Here is a 15359-nt window from a genome sequence, read left to right on the forward strand (position 1 = left end):
TTATGCATCATATGCCATCTTATTATGTGATATAATGAAAAGTACTTATATTAATATAATCATCAATTATGTTTTTATACATTTCAAAGGAAGAGAAACTAAGACAACAGAACCGGGAAGCATTAGAAACAAAATACACATCCTGTATTTTAAACGGTAATTTGTTTTATGACATTAACTGATTCATTATTGTAACATTTAATGATTTTATCTGTCATTGTTATTTAATGTTTGTTGTGTTATGTCGTAGCACAAGATTCAGCGTTTAATAATGCATCAGAGCGCAGGTGAACTAGTGTAAATTTACCAGCAAAAGCTAAAGGGATACAAGGAAGATTTTCATAATAAAGACTGTAATAGCAGGACGGCACCTTTTTTCTATGATAATTCGTTACATTCTAAAAATTTTGTGTATAAAAAAAGCTTCCATGTGTTGAAAGCATCTTTTCAAGTGCACTTCCTCAGCTGATGACGCCTGGAAGCGATTATAGTTATAGCTGACATTTATTTTGAAAATCTGTGACGGATGTTAGTGCTGTAACGGTCCTTAAAGTGACAGAGTGTCCGGTCAGAGGCAGGGCTGGCCCGAGTACCGACAGAAGAATCGGTACCAGCGGGCCCGCAGTCAGCCTGTTCATCCGAACAAAGACGGGACACAGAGGGGCGGGAATGATGGAGAGGATTCCCGGGCAGGGTTGGAGCAGCAGCGGCGGGAAATACGACTCTGTTCTCGGTGTGAATGTGGGAATTTAACCGCTGACGAAGACAAGGCATCAGGCTGCTGTTCCTCTCCATCTCCTCCATCTTGGATGTTAGTGATGATGGAGCACATCCGAACCCCCAAGGTAGGTCCACGTACTCGTTGCTTCTTCTCTCTCGGTGATATTTGATATGTTTACCTGCCGCGTCCTGATCAAGGGGACGGTTCCTTTAAATTATCGTCCAGTCTGGACCCTGACATTACTCATTTTAGGAATAACGGGAATATCAGGAGAATTTAACGCAATGTCCGATAATGGATTCCTGTAGTGAATCCTTCGGTTAAAAATAAAAATATTTTTCTCAGGCAAGATGCTTCTCTGTCAGGCAGACATCCCATAATGCTCTCACTAATGATGGAGGATGATCACCCCTATCATGATGCTGCTTTGTTCTGAAAGACTCTGTTTCCCTTCTTCAGGACCAATTCTTATCATCCATCCGTCCATATTCATCCATCTGTCCGTCAGTGAACTTCCTGTATGACCAGTGAACTTCCTGTGTGACCAGTGAACTTCCTGTGTGCCCTGTCAGGTGGAGAACGTCCGTCTGCTGGAACGTTCTTCGGGCCAGAGGACAGCCGCTGTGGGAACGCTCTACCTGTCTGCCACTCACACCATCTTTGTGGAGAACAACCCAGAAACCCGCAGGGAGACATGGGTAAGGCCTGATCCGGTTCTGCTCTGGTTCTGATCCGGTTCTGCTCTGGTTCTGATCCGGTTCTGCTCTGGTTCTGATCCGGTTCTGCTCTGGTTCTCCTCCTGGAGCAGTTCTGTACTGTTCTGCCTGACCTACCGGTTCCGTTTGGGTTTCCCAGCCCAGCTGGAAGGAGATCATGAAGATGTTTAGGTCAAAATTATTTTTATGAATTTATTTTAATTGAATTTTACAAAGTTTAAAGTAAATTTTACTGAACATTATTGAATGAGACCTTGATTTATTTTATATATTTATTTAAAGGGGCAGTATTCCGTGTTTTCCAGGAACAAAGGGACATTTTATAGCATAATCAAGTAACTATGTTGTCTTCAGTTGTTATAAAACTTCTATATGCATCAAATATGACTTAAAAAAATCTAACTTTGTAATTTCTGGAGTTGCAGCGAAGTGCTGCTCTGTGAAGCAGAAGCTTGTTGGCCTGGAAACTGCACCTCAGAGGAGGAGCTGCACCCTGAAGGCGGGGCTAGGTCCACCCAGGCGTTTTGCACATGGTTGCCATGGAGATTAAAAAAATTCTCAAACATGCATGAAAGAATCAAAGCAAAACTCCAGGTTTGTTTTTGATGAGGGAATGACATAGCGCGATGCAAAGCTCTAAAAAGTCAAGTTCACATAATACTGCCCCTTTTATTTAGTCCTTTTTGCCTTTCCATACCACTTATGGATCACATCACTGTGATTCTGAAAATCATTTTGTGACCCCCGGTCCCGACCCCCACTTTGGGAAGCCCTGGTTTATCCGACACTTTGGTGTTCTAACTCTGTTTTTCAACCACTGTGCCACGGCACACTAGTGTACCGTGAGTGATCCTCAGGTGTGTCGTGGAAATTATCCAATTTCACCTCCCATATTTTCCGGACTATAAGCTGCTACTTCTTTCCTACACTTTGAACATGCGACTTTTCTGTGGATTTTTCTTCAACCACCAGGGGGCTCTTTAGCAGGAAGTGAATCATTGGAAGTCAAAATTGGAAATCAAAGAAGAAAGTGCTAATATTCATTTAGAACAAGCACATGCTAGCAGCAGGCACGATGGAGAAATGTTTTCAAACTCATATGATGCAGCTTCTAAATTGTGGAGTGTCGATCTGGCAGGACAGGAGGGAAATAAAGCCGCTGCACGTAAACTCGGCGTGAACAAAACCGGATTTGGAGACGGAGAACTGCGTCCTTAATATATCCAGCAGTTATTAGGACGCAGCCCTCTGCTGCCCCCTGCTGGGTCCTTATGGGAAACCGAGAGCTGCAGAGATACCAGCGGCCTGTAGCCCGGTGCGGCTGATATAAATTTCCGGGGGGGTTCAAAAAATTTGAAGGTACGGTTTATAGTATGGTGCGGTGATAGTCCGGAAAATACAGTAATTGGTCTTAAAAGGTTTTTTGAAAACGAATTATCTGCAAATGATGCCATCTTTGAGTGTCTTTGCTGTAGCAGTGACTAGCGGCGTAATCATGTAATTTTATTACCACTAGATGGCAGTAGGTACAGAGCATTTTACATTAAAACAAGAGAATTAACATTCATGCATCACACCACAGTGTTGTAGGTGTTCAGGTGTATTTTTGAAGTGGACATGTTAAGTACAATTTGAAATAAAATGTAAAATATGATAGAAATAAATGTGTTTATTTGTTTATTATTATTCACTTTGATAAGAATGACTATATATGCAATATAGGCGGCTACAGAGTATCTTTGTTTACATTTTTGGTTGGTGGGGTGCCTCTGATTTTTTCAATTAAAACAATGTACCTTCGCTCAGAAAAGGTTGAAAAACACTGTTCTAACTGGACCCTTCTAAGCATGAAACCAGGTGACCCGTCTCCATGGCAACGGGTTGGCCATGTTGAATGCAGACTGCGGCGCAGCGTCAGCTGGATCGGAACCAGAGAACCGACCGTGTTTGTTGTTTTCGCTGCAGCAGGAAGTGATTGTCTAACATCCCAGAACCGATGAGTAGGCGCCACTTACTTCCTGTTTCTGTGTGTGTGTGTGTGTGTGTGTGTGTGTGTTTCAGGTTCTGCACAGCATGGTCTGCTGCATGGAGCGACCGCCGGCCACGCCCACAGGAAGTCTTCTGGTCCTGCGCTGCAAGGACTTCCGGGTCTTCCAGCTCCTCTTCCCGCTGGAGCGCGACTGCCTGGAGGTCCACACCTCCCTGACCCGTTTGTCCCGACCCGGTGAGTGTCCATCTGGGTTCGACCCGATCCGGCTTCCTGTCCTCCATCTCAGCAGCCAGAACTTCCCCTGGTTCTTCTGGGTTTCTGAAAGTCTGGATCAGAACGGTTGATGAAGAAGTCCTGGTGACATCTGGCTGCCTGGACGGAGGACAGCTGACCCGTCCCAGCTGACCTTTGACCCTTCCTCTCAGTGCGGTACAGTGAGCTCTACTGCCTGTCCTTCAACCCGAACGCCAACAAGGAGGAGCGCGAGGAATCCTGGAGCTTCATCGACCTGAAGGCCGACTACAGGAGGATGGGCGTTCCCAACAACCTGTGGGTCGCCACGGCAGCCAACAGCGAGTATCGGGTCAGCAGAACCAGAACCCTGCAGCTGCTCTCACATCAGCACAGAGAAGCTCATAGATCAGAGGTTTTGATTCCAGAACCAGGAAGAACAAATCGGGTCAAATTGTAATTTTACACACATTCTTTCAAAAATGAAAAACAGATTTAGATGAATTTTGATAAAACAATAAATATCAGCTGCTTAGTCAGAAGCAGAAGGGGAACTAAATGGGTTTTAGTCCAGAACCATCAATCTGATCTGCAGGGAGGATGTTTAACATGTCAACAAGTTTATTATCCGCATGGAGTCAGATTCCCTGTAAACAGCTGATAAAGCCTGAAAACTGAAACTATGACTGTCACTAATAAAACCTAAACTAAAACTGAACAATATTTAATAAACACGAGCAAACACACTAAGATTAGAACTCGTGACTGCCAACATGTATCTGATTCCTGGTGTGTGTGTGTGTGTGTGTGTGTGCGTGCGTGCGCGCTGCAGGTGTGTGACACGTACCCCGCTGAGCTGTTTGTCCCAAAGTCGGCCACGCCCGCCGTCATCGTGGGCAGCTCCAGGTTCAGGAGCCGAGGTCGCTTCCCGGCTCTGTCCTACTTCCACCAGGACACGCTGGTCAGTGGTGCACACACACACACACACACACACACACACGCTTTCAGCATCAGCAGCTGCACGTTGCGCCCTGCAGGCGGCAGTGTGTCGGTGCAGCCAGCCGCTGTCAGGGTTTAGTGGACGCTGCCAGGAGGACGAGCTGATGCTGCAGGCGGTGATGAAGGCAAACCCAGGAAGTGAGTTCATCTACGTGGTGGACACCCGGCCTAAGGTAACACTCACACTCACACACACACACTGTGAGGGCCGCTACAGCCTGTGTGTGTGCAGCTGAACGCCATGGCCAACCGCGCGGCGGGGAAGGGCTACGAGAGCGAAGACCACTACTCCAACATCCGGCTGCTCTTCATCGGCATCGAGAACATCCACGTGATGAGGAGCAGCCAGCAGAAGATCCTGGACGGTGCGTGGCGCTCTGCCGGCGTCGCAGCACTCTGCTGCCCCCTGCCTGCCCTCATGTAGCGCTGCTCTTCTTCTCCTGCTGTAGTGGGGGAGATGCGCGCACCATCCATGACCGACTTCCTGTGGGGGCTGGAGAGTTCCGGCTGGCTAAAGCACATCAAGGCGGTTCTGGACGCCGGCGTCTTCATCGCCAAGGTCTGAATTAACCAATAAGGAGAGAGCGTGAATACCTCCATCATCTCACTCAGTTTTACTCTGTATCCTCTGGTTCTGACCCAGTTCTGGTTCTGACCCAGGCCTGGTTCTGACCCAGGCCTGGTTCTGACCCAGGCCTGGTTCTGACCCTGTCCGTGTCTCTCTGTCCAGGCTGTGGCGGATGAAGGTGTCAGCGTTCTGGTCCACTGCTCAGACGGGTGGGACCGGACGGCCCAGGCCTGCTCTGTGGCCAGCATTCTGCTCGACCCGTTTTACAGAACCATCAGAGGATTCATGGTACCGGTCCGAATCCCGCTGGCTTCAGAATTATCCTGTAACTCCTCCTGACCCGCTCTTTCTCCTCCAGGTGCTGATCGAGAGGGACTGGGTCTCTTTTGGACACAAGTTCTCTCACAGGTCAGTGAGCCGAACCGGGTCAGGATCAGAACCAGGAAGCTCTAAAACCAGGACTGGATTCTTCCTGCCTGGTTCTGTCTGTGGGTAGCTCTCAGTGTGTGGCCCTCTGCAGGTACGCCCACCTGGATGGCGACCCGAAGGAGGTGTCCCCGGTCATGGACCAGTTCCTGGAGTGTGTGTGGCAGCTGTCGGAGCAGTTCCCCTGCGCCTTCCAGTTCAACGAGCGCTTCCTGGTGGCCGTCCACTCCCACGTCTACTCCTGCCAGTACGGCACCTTCCTGGGCAACAGCGAGAAGGAGCGCCGGGACATGAGGTACTGCCGAGCCCGCCCGGGTCCGCCTGTGCTGCGGTTCCTGGAGGCTCTGGGACCAGCCCGTTTCATGGTGGTTCTGCTTTGGTCTCCAGGCTCCATGAGCGCAGCCACTCGGTGTGGCCCCAGCTGTGGTCGGAGCGGACCCGGTTCTCCAACCCGCTCTACAAGGCTGAGCTGAGCCAGAGTCAGGGTGTGCTGAGGCCCAACACCTCCCCCTACTGCTTCAAGTGAGGAACTGCGGCTCGATCAGGAGTGTTACTGTCTGAATGGATGCAGCGGCGGGTTAACAGTGCTGCTTCTCTCCAGGATGTGGAAGGGCCTCTACAGCCACCTGGAGAAGGCCACGCCCCCTCGACAGTCACCTGCCGACTTCCTGTCTGCCGTCAGGGAGGAGTCCCAGCAACTGGAGGAGGAGCTGACCAATCAGCAGGAGGTACCGGCCGGAGGGACCGCCCACCACTCCGAACAAGGCATACGGCACACAAACACACCTTTAACTAGGACACTGAGCTTCAGCCTGGGCAACAGTCAGAACCCAGCAGCTGGACCCGACCAGCTGCAACGGTTTTCAAAATAAAGTTCAGTTTGTTTTAGTAGTGGAAAAATATCTGGATGGCCAAACAATGAAATCTAGCATCCAAGTCCTCATTAATGCACACTGATGTACTCTGAATCATTTTTATAAGAAATTCATTTAAAAACGCGCATAATTATTACACTCTACTTATTTTTTTAGGAAAATAGTTGTATGTATTTTTATGGGGTTGATAGTCTGACGCCAACCAGAATGTCACAAACGCTAAACTGATAATTCAGATTTTTTACTGATATCCGATTTTTACAAGTGATCGTTTATGCTACTAATTAAACACGCAGAAGAAGAACATAGTCGTCTTCTGGCAGTAAAGATGGCGCCGCAGCGATCTGTTTACGGCAGTAAAGATGGCGGCCACAGCGTTCTGTTTACGACAGTAAAGATGGCCGCCACAGCATTCTGTTTACGATAGTAAAGATGGCCGCCACAGAATTCTGTTTACGACAGTAAAGATGGCCCCCACAGCATTCTGTTTACGACAGTAAAGATGGCCGCCACAGCGTTCTGTTTGACAGTAAAGATGGTGGCCACAGCGTTCTGTTTACAGCAGTAAAGATGGCGGCCACAGCGTTCTGTTTACGACAGTAAAGATGGCGGCCACAGCGTTCTGTTTACGACAGTAAAGATGGCCGCCACAGCGTTCTGTTTACGATAGTAAAGATGGCCGCCACAGAATTCTGTTTACGACAGTAAAGATGGCCCCCACAGCATTCTGTTTACGACAGTAAAGATGGCCGCCACAGCGTTCTGTTTGACAGTAAAGATGGCGGCCACAGCGTTCTGTTTACAGCAGTAAAGATGGCGGCCACAGCGTTCTGTTTACAGCAGTAAAGATGGCGGCCACAGCGTTCTGTCTACGACAGTAAAGATGGCCGCCGCAGCATTCTGTTTACGACAGTAAAGATGGCCGCCACAGCATTCTGTTTACGACAGTAAAGATGGCCGCCACAGCATTCTGTTTACAGCAGTAAAGATGGCCGCCACAGCGTTCTGTTTGACAGTAAAGATGGCGGCCACAGCGTTCTGTTTACAGCAGTAAAGATGGCGGCCACAGCGTTCTGTTTACGGCAGTAAAGATGGCGGCCACAGCGTTCTGTTTACGACAGTAAAGATGGCCGCCACAGCATTCTGTTTACGATAGTAAAGATGGCCGCCACAGAATTCTGTTTACGACAGTAAAGATGGCCCCCACAGCATTCTGTTTACGACAGTAAAGATGGCCGCCACAGCGTTCTGTTTGACAGTAAAGATGGCGGCCACAGCGTTCTGTTTACAGCAGTAAAGATGGCGGCCACAGCGTTCTGTCTACAACAGTAAAGATGGCCGCCGCAGCATTCTGTTTACGACAGTAAAGATGGCCGCCACAGCATTCTGTTTACGACAGTAAAGATGGCCGCCACAGCATTCTGTTTACAGCAGTAAAGATGGCCGCCACAGCATTCTGTTTACGACAGTAAAGATGGCCGCCACAGCATTCTGTTTACGACAGTAAAGATGGCCGCCACAGCATTCTGTTTACAGCAGTAAAGATGGCCGCCACAGCATTCTGTTTACGACAGTAAAGATGGCCGCCACAGCATTCTGTTTACGACAGTAAAGATGGCCGCCACAGCGTTCTGTTTACGACAGTAAAGATGGCGGCCACAGCATTCTGTTTACAGCAGTAAAGATGGCGGCCACAGCGTTCTGTTTGACAGTAAAGATGGCGGCCACAGCGTTCTGTTTGACAGTAAAGATGGCGGCCACAGCGTTCTGTTTACAGCAGTAAAGATGGCTGCCACAGCGTTCTGTTTACAGCAGTAAAGATGGCCGCCACAGCGGACTGCTTATGACAGTAGAGATGGCCGCCTAAACGGTACCGGGGCAGCAGCTGTTTCTCAAATTGGATCTAGTTCAGGTATCAGGATCTCATGCTGGTACTCATCAGCCAGGTTCTTTTTCTGTTTCCTCTGTGTAGTTCTGACAGTAGAACCTCTATGTGTGGTTCTGTCTGCAGAGGCTGGCGGCGCTCACCGGGGAACCAATCAGGTGGGAGAGGACAGTGGCGGCGCGGAGGAGCAGTAACCGCCTCCCCATCACAGACAGTGGGCCGGACCCGCCCACCCGCTACTCTGGACCAATCGGCAGCTCCGAATCAGCCAATCAGAGCGCTCAGAGAGTAGACTCTGCCCCCTCTGGGTCGCCGAGGAGTCCGGACGCGGAGGACGACCTGGAGTCGGGCGTGGCCGATCTCAGCAGCCGCTCCTCCTGTGGTGGCGAAGACGGCAAGGACCCCGAGCTGGACTGAGGCTGTCCACGCTGCCACTGATTGGAAATAAGGGAAAACCAGAACCGGACCGCTGGATCCGGGTCAGAATCCACCCCTCATATAAACTGGTCGACTTTATTGATCCGCTGTGGGAGGAGTTAACTCAGCAATGCTTAAGATCTGGATCGGTCTCCATGACAACAGAGCCAGGTATGTTCAGCTGCTCCTCTCCGGATCCCACAGGACAGCTAAACCTGGCTCACAGAGAAACAGCCCATAATATGAACCCAAGATCACCATGGAGACGGAACCAGCAGAGATCACCATGGAGACGGTAACAGACCCTCCTGCTGGTTCTTCACAGCTTTGATTGGTGGTTTTATTTAAAACTATAAAAGTTTTCACACCCCAGTGGAGCAGATCTACATATACAGATCTATGTTTGCAGATGTATGCCAGTAGCTCTATGTCTTTAGATCTATATATGTAGCTCTATGTTGTGTTTTCAGAATAAAAGCTCAGATTCTCAGCTCCTTGGAAAACCTGTAACTGGACTCAGTTCACGTCTCCAAGGCAACTCACTGCTGTAGTTTCTGCCTTCACCAACAACTCTGAGGACATGAAGACCTGGACCCGCCTCTTCCTCAGAACCCGGACCGGTGGTCGGTTTTGTATCGCCGACATTAAATAATCAATAAAGTTCTAATGAAGCTCTGATGTTCAAACAGAGATCTTCTCCAGAATGAATGATCCAGAGTGACTAGACAGAACCAGAACCTTCAGAACCGCCCCGGATCCTCCTCACTACAACAGCAGAATAGCAGAACCCTCCCTCTTTGGCCTACAGAACCAGGTCAGAGGTGAAAGTTGCATCACATCAGGAGGAGCGGCCAGCAGACACGGTGACCCGAGTCGGACCGCTGCTGGGTCGGACCGTTCTGCGTCCGTCAGAAAACAAACAGATCAATGAGGAAAAATCTCTCTGGTTCCAGAACCACGGAACCCATTTAAAGGTTCAGGTTCTTGCTGTACCACAAGTTCCACAGATACTGACTGCTACGCTTTACTCTGGTCGTTTTACACAAACAGCTGCAGAGATCTGGGCTCAGATACAGAACCAGACGGTCCAAATGTAACCCGACGTGAACTGGTCTGGATCCGAGGAATCGCTGATAATCATCCACGGTGTTCCTCAAGGCTGCATTGTTATCCCACTTTTATTATAAATTAAACAGTACAAACATCTGAAGGAAGCCTTATTAAGTATAAATTTGTATTTTAGACTGAAGTTTCTTCTGCCTGAAAACCAGAGATGATCAGAACCTTTCGGTTCTGACCCGACATTTAGCTGACGATCCATGAAGATTTTTATCATCTCTTTGATTTTTAGTCGTTTTAAATTAAGTTTTTTTCTTTATTGAGAATGTTTTGGAAATAATTGTTCATGCGACCAAAACCTTCTGGAGGTTCTGGAGAAGAACCCAGAACCGAAAACAGAAGCAATATTTCCCGTTTTATTGAGTTTCCAGCTTTTACAGTTCAGGAACATCAGACCAGGTTTCCTAGCTGGTCCCAACCACCGAACCGGACCAGAGAAATAAGAAAAACAACTAAAATCTTCTGCATGTTCTCATGCAGAAGGACCAGTTCAGGCTGCAGCGCCCCCTTCAGGAGAAGAACAGTTCCTGGCAGAGCCGCTGCGTCTCTTCGGGACTCGACACCTCGTGGCCAACGGTCCGCGGGTCGCTGTAGATCTCAAAGTCGTTTCCTCCCTGCAGGGGAGCAAGGAGCAGCAGGAGGTCAGGAGTTCTGCTGCGGAACCGGACCGGTCCAAACCAGACGACAATTCAACCAGAACAGAATCAACAACTAGAAAAAAAATCATTAAAATGTAAATTTTTCATAAATGAGAATCTGAAGGTTTCAGCTCCTTTACTCTGAACCCTCCAAAAAGACGTTCAGAATCTGGAGAGGTTCTGGTTCTGATTCCACAGAACCCAACAGCAGAACGTTCTGGAGAGGCTTAAAGCAGTTGTACCACATACAACCCTGCAGATGGTGGTGGCAGCATCATGCTGTGTGAAGATGGGTGGTATTATGGGATTGTTTAGATCAGAGCAGGGTTAGGAAGGCCTAGTCAAAGTCCAGACTCAGAATCAGTGTGTGGACTTTCTGAGCTGCTGAAGAGAAACAGCAGCAGTTTGGTCTGCAGAGCTCTGACCATAAAGGCACACCACACTTTTCAGATTTTTGTTTTTTAAAATGTTGAATCATTTTTCGTTCTGTTGGTCTGAAGCTTCGAAGCTCAGTAAGATCTGGTTTGAAGAAATGGCAACAAGCTTCTTAATTAGTAGTAATGTTCCAAATGTGGAAGCTGTTCCTGTAACACCTTCAGATCGAACCGGAGCGGACCTAAACCGGATCAGTTCGGACCTTTACTGCCAGGGCACCATCCGAACCTGTGCACACATACTCATTGTTCTCACCGGTTTGGTTTTATCTCCAAAGAAGTGGATGGTGGAGTAGTTGTCCTTGTCCACGATGTCCAGGCAGTAGCGCTTGTCCCAGCCGTCAGGGAAAACGTCAAAGCTGATCTGCCCTCCTGCAGAGGAACAATTGGATCGTCAGCCGATCCGGACCGGATCGGATCGGGTCACCGTCCCGGATCGGTGGGCAGCGGACTCACCGATGGAAAACGACAGCCCTTTCCCTCTGAACTCCTCCTTCAGCACAGAAACAAACTTCTCCCGGATCTTCTCTCTCTGCAGGAAAAACACGAGCTGGTTTACGCTGCCGCACCAGCGGGAACAGCAGCATGACGCAGCTGAATTCTGGGAAACGCGTGTGGTTCTGACCTGGTCCAGCTCGTAGAACTCCTGGCGCTCCACCTGGCTGCAGCTGCGTCCGATCGGAGATACGTTCAGCATCCCGTTCCGGAACTCGATGAACGTACCTCTGAGGAGAAAGGCTAACCATTAGCTTCCACGGGCTAGCCGTTAGCTTCTACGGGCTAGCCGTTAGCTTCTACGGGCTAGCCGTTAGCTTCCACGGGCTAACCATTAGCTTCCACGGGCTAGCCGTTAGCTTCTACGGGCTAGCCGTTAGCTTCCACGGGCTAGCCGTTAGCTTCCATGGGCTAACCGATAGCTTCCATTTCTACACCACTCCATCAGAAACAACCAATCAGAGCCAGAGGAAGGGACTTGGCGTTGTCAATCAGGCTTGTGTATGGTCACCCTTTTTCTCTGCTATTTTGCAGCGTTTTCCCAGCCAGAAGTTAATAATGTCTGCAGGACCATAGCATGGAATGAACTCCTGAGCTACACTACAGCTAGTTTACTACTAGTCTGCCATGAAACAGCTTATAAAACAGTTTTCCTGGAACGGTAAGTTGAAAAAAACAACAAAAAAAAACAGAAACTGTCGCCAAGCATTAAAATATCTACATAAATATTTACATAAATGTCTCATCAGAACCGCGTCAGGTCGGTACCTTTTCCTGGGCAGTTGGATCTTGGCCATGTAGTTCAGACAGAAGTTGATGAAATCCTGCAGCAGCTCTTCTCCCATGTGGGCCTGGATAGACTGAGACACAGACGACACAGTTAGCTTCCCCAGTTAGCGCCCCCTGGAGGACATTTTGTGCACCAGGTGACTCACCTGGACGGAGTGCAGCTGTCCATGTCTGTACGCCACCAGGCCGTTCTCGGCGAACACATAGTCTGATTTCTGGATGACTGAGACGGAAAAACAGGACGTCAAACCCAGGCCGGTTAAACCTTCACCTCTGTCCTGGCTGAACTCCTCCTCTTCCTCACCGTCATCTCCCAGCTGCTCCTTGATCTTACTGAGGTCCGAGCCGCCAACCACTCCGACCCGAACCCGAGTCCTCAGCTTCTCCAGGAATGCCTTCATCTCTGGAGTCACACTCTGGAAACAGACAAACACCAGGGGGCGCTCTAATAACCTGACAGCTAGTAGACCAGGCTATGTTTAATGTAAACATGCAGTGGGTGGGGCTTGGAGGTGGAGGCAGGTTCAGTGTTTAAAGGGGCAGGATTATATGTTTTCCAGGCACATATTGCCATTTTAGAGCACATCCATGTAGCTATATTAAATTCAGTTGTTATAAAAAATTCTATATACATCAAATATGACTTAAGAAATCTAACTTTGTAATTTTTATTATTTATTTTCTATTTTGTAACCAAGTTGCTCTGTATTGCAGACTTCTGCCCTGGTCCCTCTAGAAAATGAGATCTAGATATCAGCGGGGTTCACCTGGTTAAATAAAGGAAATAATTTCTGGAGCCGAGTGAGGGAGTCGCAGAGAAGCGCTGCTCTGTGAAGCCGAAGCTTGTTGGCCTGGAAACTGCAGCTCAGAGGAGGAGCTGTGCCTTGAAGGCGGAGCTTGGTTCACCCAGGCGTTTTGCACAGCTGAATGGTTGCCATGGAGATTAAAGGATTTCTCAAACATGCATGAATGAGTCAAAGCAATACTCCAGGTTGGTTTTTGATGACTGAATTACATAACATGATGCAACACTCTAGGAAGTAAATTTCATACAATAGTTGCTCTTTAAAAGAATAAAACCCTCACAAACAAAAAAGTGGAATAATAATAAAAAGTTAATAATTGTTGTTGGCAGTGAGAAACTGTCTCACTCCAGTAAGTTCGAATAGGTTTGTAATAGGTTTGATGTCAAAGAATGAAAGCTGCTGCAGGTTTAGCTCAGAGAGAAGATTTTGTTTTGCTAGTGTACTTTTCTGGATAAAAAGAAGTGAAATGTGTCCTGATTCTTACCAGCTGTATTTATTTGCAACATGTCCTCTAAAAACCATCAAGCTGATCGGATGTTTCTGATAATCTGTAGGCAGAACACAAAGGGCTGGGACTCATTAATGCTACTTTACATCTAACAGTTTTGTCAGAAGTTATTTTATTAATCTTGGTGTTAAAACAAGCAGTCTTTAATAAACTAACAAAGAGACAGGGACAGAACTGGTACTTCTTTACTGGACCAGGTCAGAGACCAGTTAAACCAGGGGTGTCAAAGTCAAATGGACGGAGGGCCAAATAAAAAATTTAGCTACAAGCCGAGGGCCGGACTGATCGAATGTTCATTGAAATTTTTTTAAATGACGCATATAGTCTAGTGAACCTAATTGAACCTACTGAAAACCTAACAAATATATTCCAATATGATCAGATAAATAAAGCAATATTTTCTTATGGCTCTGTCAGTAATCTTTAATTTTCAACAGACACAACTGAAATATTTTTAAAATATAATTGGATTGAAATACAATAAAATAAAGTGCAAAAATCTATTAATCCACATATGTCAGAGTCGAGGCATTTAGATGTGTCGCCGGCGACACATCTAAATTTGCAGTACCGTAATTCCGCCACACGTAGCGCTAAGTGGAAAAATTCCAACGGTTTCTGAAAGGGGAGACGTTGCACTTTCCAGCAAGTATCGGGTTAATACGGTAACTTCGCAGCTGCAGCTGCAGAGAATGTAATTAATCCGGGGGGCACTCGTTTAATAGACGGTATATTTCGGCAATAACTTGGTGGATATTGAAAGTTCCGGTTGTTATGGATACATGGGTAAGTACATCATCTCACAGAACATTTAAAGAACTACTTACAGTTCAAATAAGGAAGATATTTTTTTTCAGACGTTGTGCCGGCTTGCTGCGGTCTGCGGGCCGGTTCTAATAATAAATCAAGATCATCCCAGGGGCCGCAAAAAAACTTCTCGCGGGCCGGATGTGGCCCGCGGGCCTTGACTCTGACATATGTGAGTTAAACTGACTGATCCAGGTTTCAGCAGTTAGCAGGATGCTAGCGGAAATAAATGGAAACTGGGGCTTTTGGGTCAAACTCAAAATTAATAAACACATTAAAAGCTTTTTTTTGGTAGATCATCTGACAACAGTTTAAAATGACTAATCAGCCACATATTTAAGTACAAAACTAAATATTTTAGCAAAATTATATGATGGGGTTTTAAAAAAACTACAAGGGAGTTCAGTTTTTGTGTTCCGCCAGATACTTCCTGTTATTACATGTAGACGCTAGTAAACCGTTCCGCGTTTGAAGAAGCCATTATAAAGATAAATAATAGAAAACACAAAATATACTTATTTAAAAAGTTGTTTAAATACGTTTATGTAAACGGCGTGAGTTTTGCTTTTTAAATGGAACCAAGTGTGTTTTATGTTTCCCGGAAGTTCATCAATAGGCGGACAGAGACGGCACGTGGAGCCGGAAGTCGCTCTGGCATCTGCGACGTGTTTCTATGAACGCAGGTATTTGTTTGTGTTTACCTGTCTCGCGGCCGTCAACGTGCCGTCTACATCAAAGAGGCACAGCGTGCTCGTGTCCGCGGTGTTCTGGCTCATTCTGTCCGTCCGGTCAATCTGCTCCGTGCTGCCCGGGCGCGCGGCTGCGTGCGGTTCTCAGTAATGCTGTGATTACCCCGCCGGCTCGGTTTGGCTCGGCCCAGAGCTACATCCCAGGACTCAGAGTCGGTGTCAAACTGCCGGAAAATGTGCGGATCA

The 15359-nt window shown here is 47.6% G+C and overlaps 2 protein-coding genes across 3 annotated transcripts; one reads left to right on the forward strand and one right to left on the reverse strand.

The window, feature by feature from the left end:
• Positions 1-528: 528 nt before the first annotated feature.
• On the forward strand, positions 529-10038 carry mtmr7b (myotubularin related protein 7b). Of its 2 annotated transcripts, none has more exons than XM_014970814.2 (14): positions 529-845; positions 1294-1419; positions 3499-3661; positions 3853-4010; positions 4491-4619; positions 4696-4830; positions 4890-5022; positions 5107-5216; positions 5388-5513; positions 5584-5633; positions 5746-5946; positions 6039-6173; positions 6253-6379; positions 8538-10038. In XM_014970814.2, the coding sequence occupies exons 1-14, from the start codon at positions 810-812 to the stop codon at positions 8826-8828; spliced, it is 1920 nt and encodes a 639-aa protein (XP_014826300.2). In that variant the 5' UTR covers positions 529-809; the 3' UTR covers positions 8829-10038. The 2 variants fall into 2 exon arrangements, with proteins under 2 accessions (XP_014826300.2, XP_014826301.2); XM_014970815.2 differs by having other exon boundaries at positions 6253-6416; positions 8538-8744.
• A 251-nt stretch (positions 10039-10289) lies between these two features.
• On the reverse strand, positions 10290-15359 carry pmm2 (phosphomannomutase 2). The gene is made up of 8 exons (XM_014970818.2): positions 15126-15359; positions 12608-12719; positions 12450-12526; positions 12283-12374; positions 11645-11744; positions 11476-11551; positions 11276-11391; positions 10290-10561 (listed from the first exon to the last, which is right to left on the reverse strand). Exons 1-8 carry the CDS (start codon positions 15198-15200, stop codon positions 10457-10459), a joined length of 753 nt encoding a protein of 250 aa, XP_014826304.1. The 5' UTR covers positions 15201-15359; the 3' UTR covers positions 10290-10456.

The sequence above is a fragment of the Poecilia mexicana genome, unplaced genomic scaffold (assembly GCF_051168715.1).
Source record: "Poecilia mexicana isolate PSO_F unplaced genomic scaffold, ASM5116871v1 scaffold_1, whole genome shotgun sequence".
Taxonomy (NCBI): Eukaryota; Metazoa; Chordata; class Actinopteri; order Cyprinodontiformes; family Poeciliidae; genus Poecilia; species Poecilia mexicana.

Excerpts from the sequence above, each read along its gene's own strand:
- mtmr7b (XM_014970814.2), top strand. The coding sequence starts at position 810 with ATGTTAGTGATGATGGAGCACATCCGAACCCCCAAG. Across the intron at positions 846-1,293 it reads AGCACATCCGAACCCCCAAG|GTGGAGAACGTCCGTCTGCT; the intron begins GTAGGTCCACGT and ends GTGCCCTGTCAG. Across the intron at positions 4,620-4,695 it reads ACTTCCACCAGGACACGCTG|GCGGCAGTGTGTCGGTGCAG; the intron begins GTCAGTGGTGCA and ends TGCGCCCTGCAG.
- pmm2 (XM_014970818.2), bottom strand. The coding sequence starts at position 15,200 with ATGAGCCAGAACACCGCGGACACGAGCACGCTGTGCCTCTTTGATGTA. Across the intron at positions 12,375-12,449 it reads GACAGCTGCACTCCGTCCAG|TCTATCCAGGCCCACATGGG; the intron begins GTGAGTCACCTG and ends TCTGTGTCTCAG. Across the intron at positions 11,392-11,475 it reads AGGGCTGTCGTTTTCCATCG|GAGGGCAGATCAGCTTTGAC; the intron begins GTGAGTCCGCTG and ends GTTCCTCTGCAG.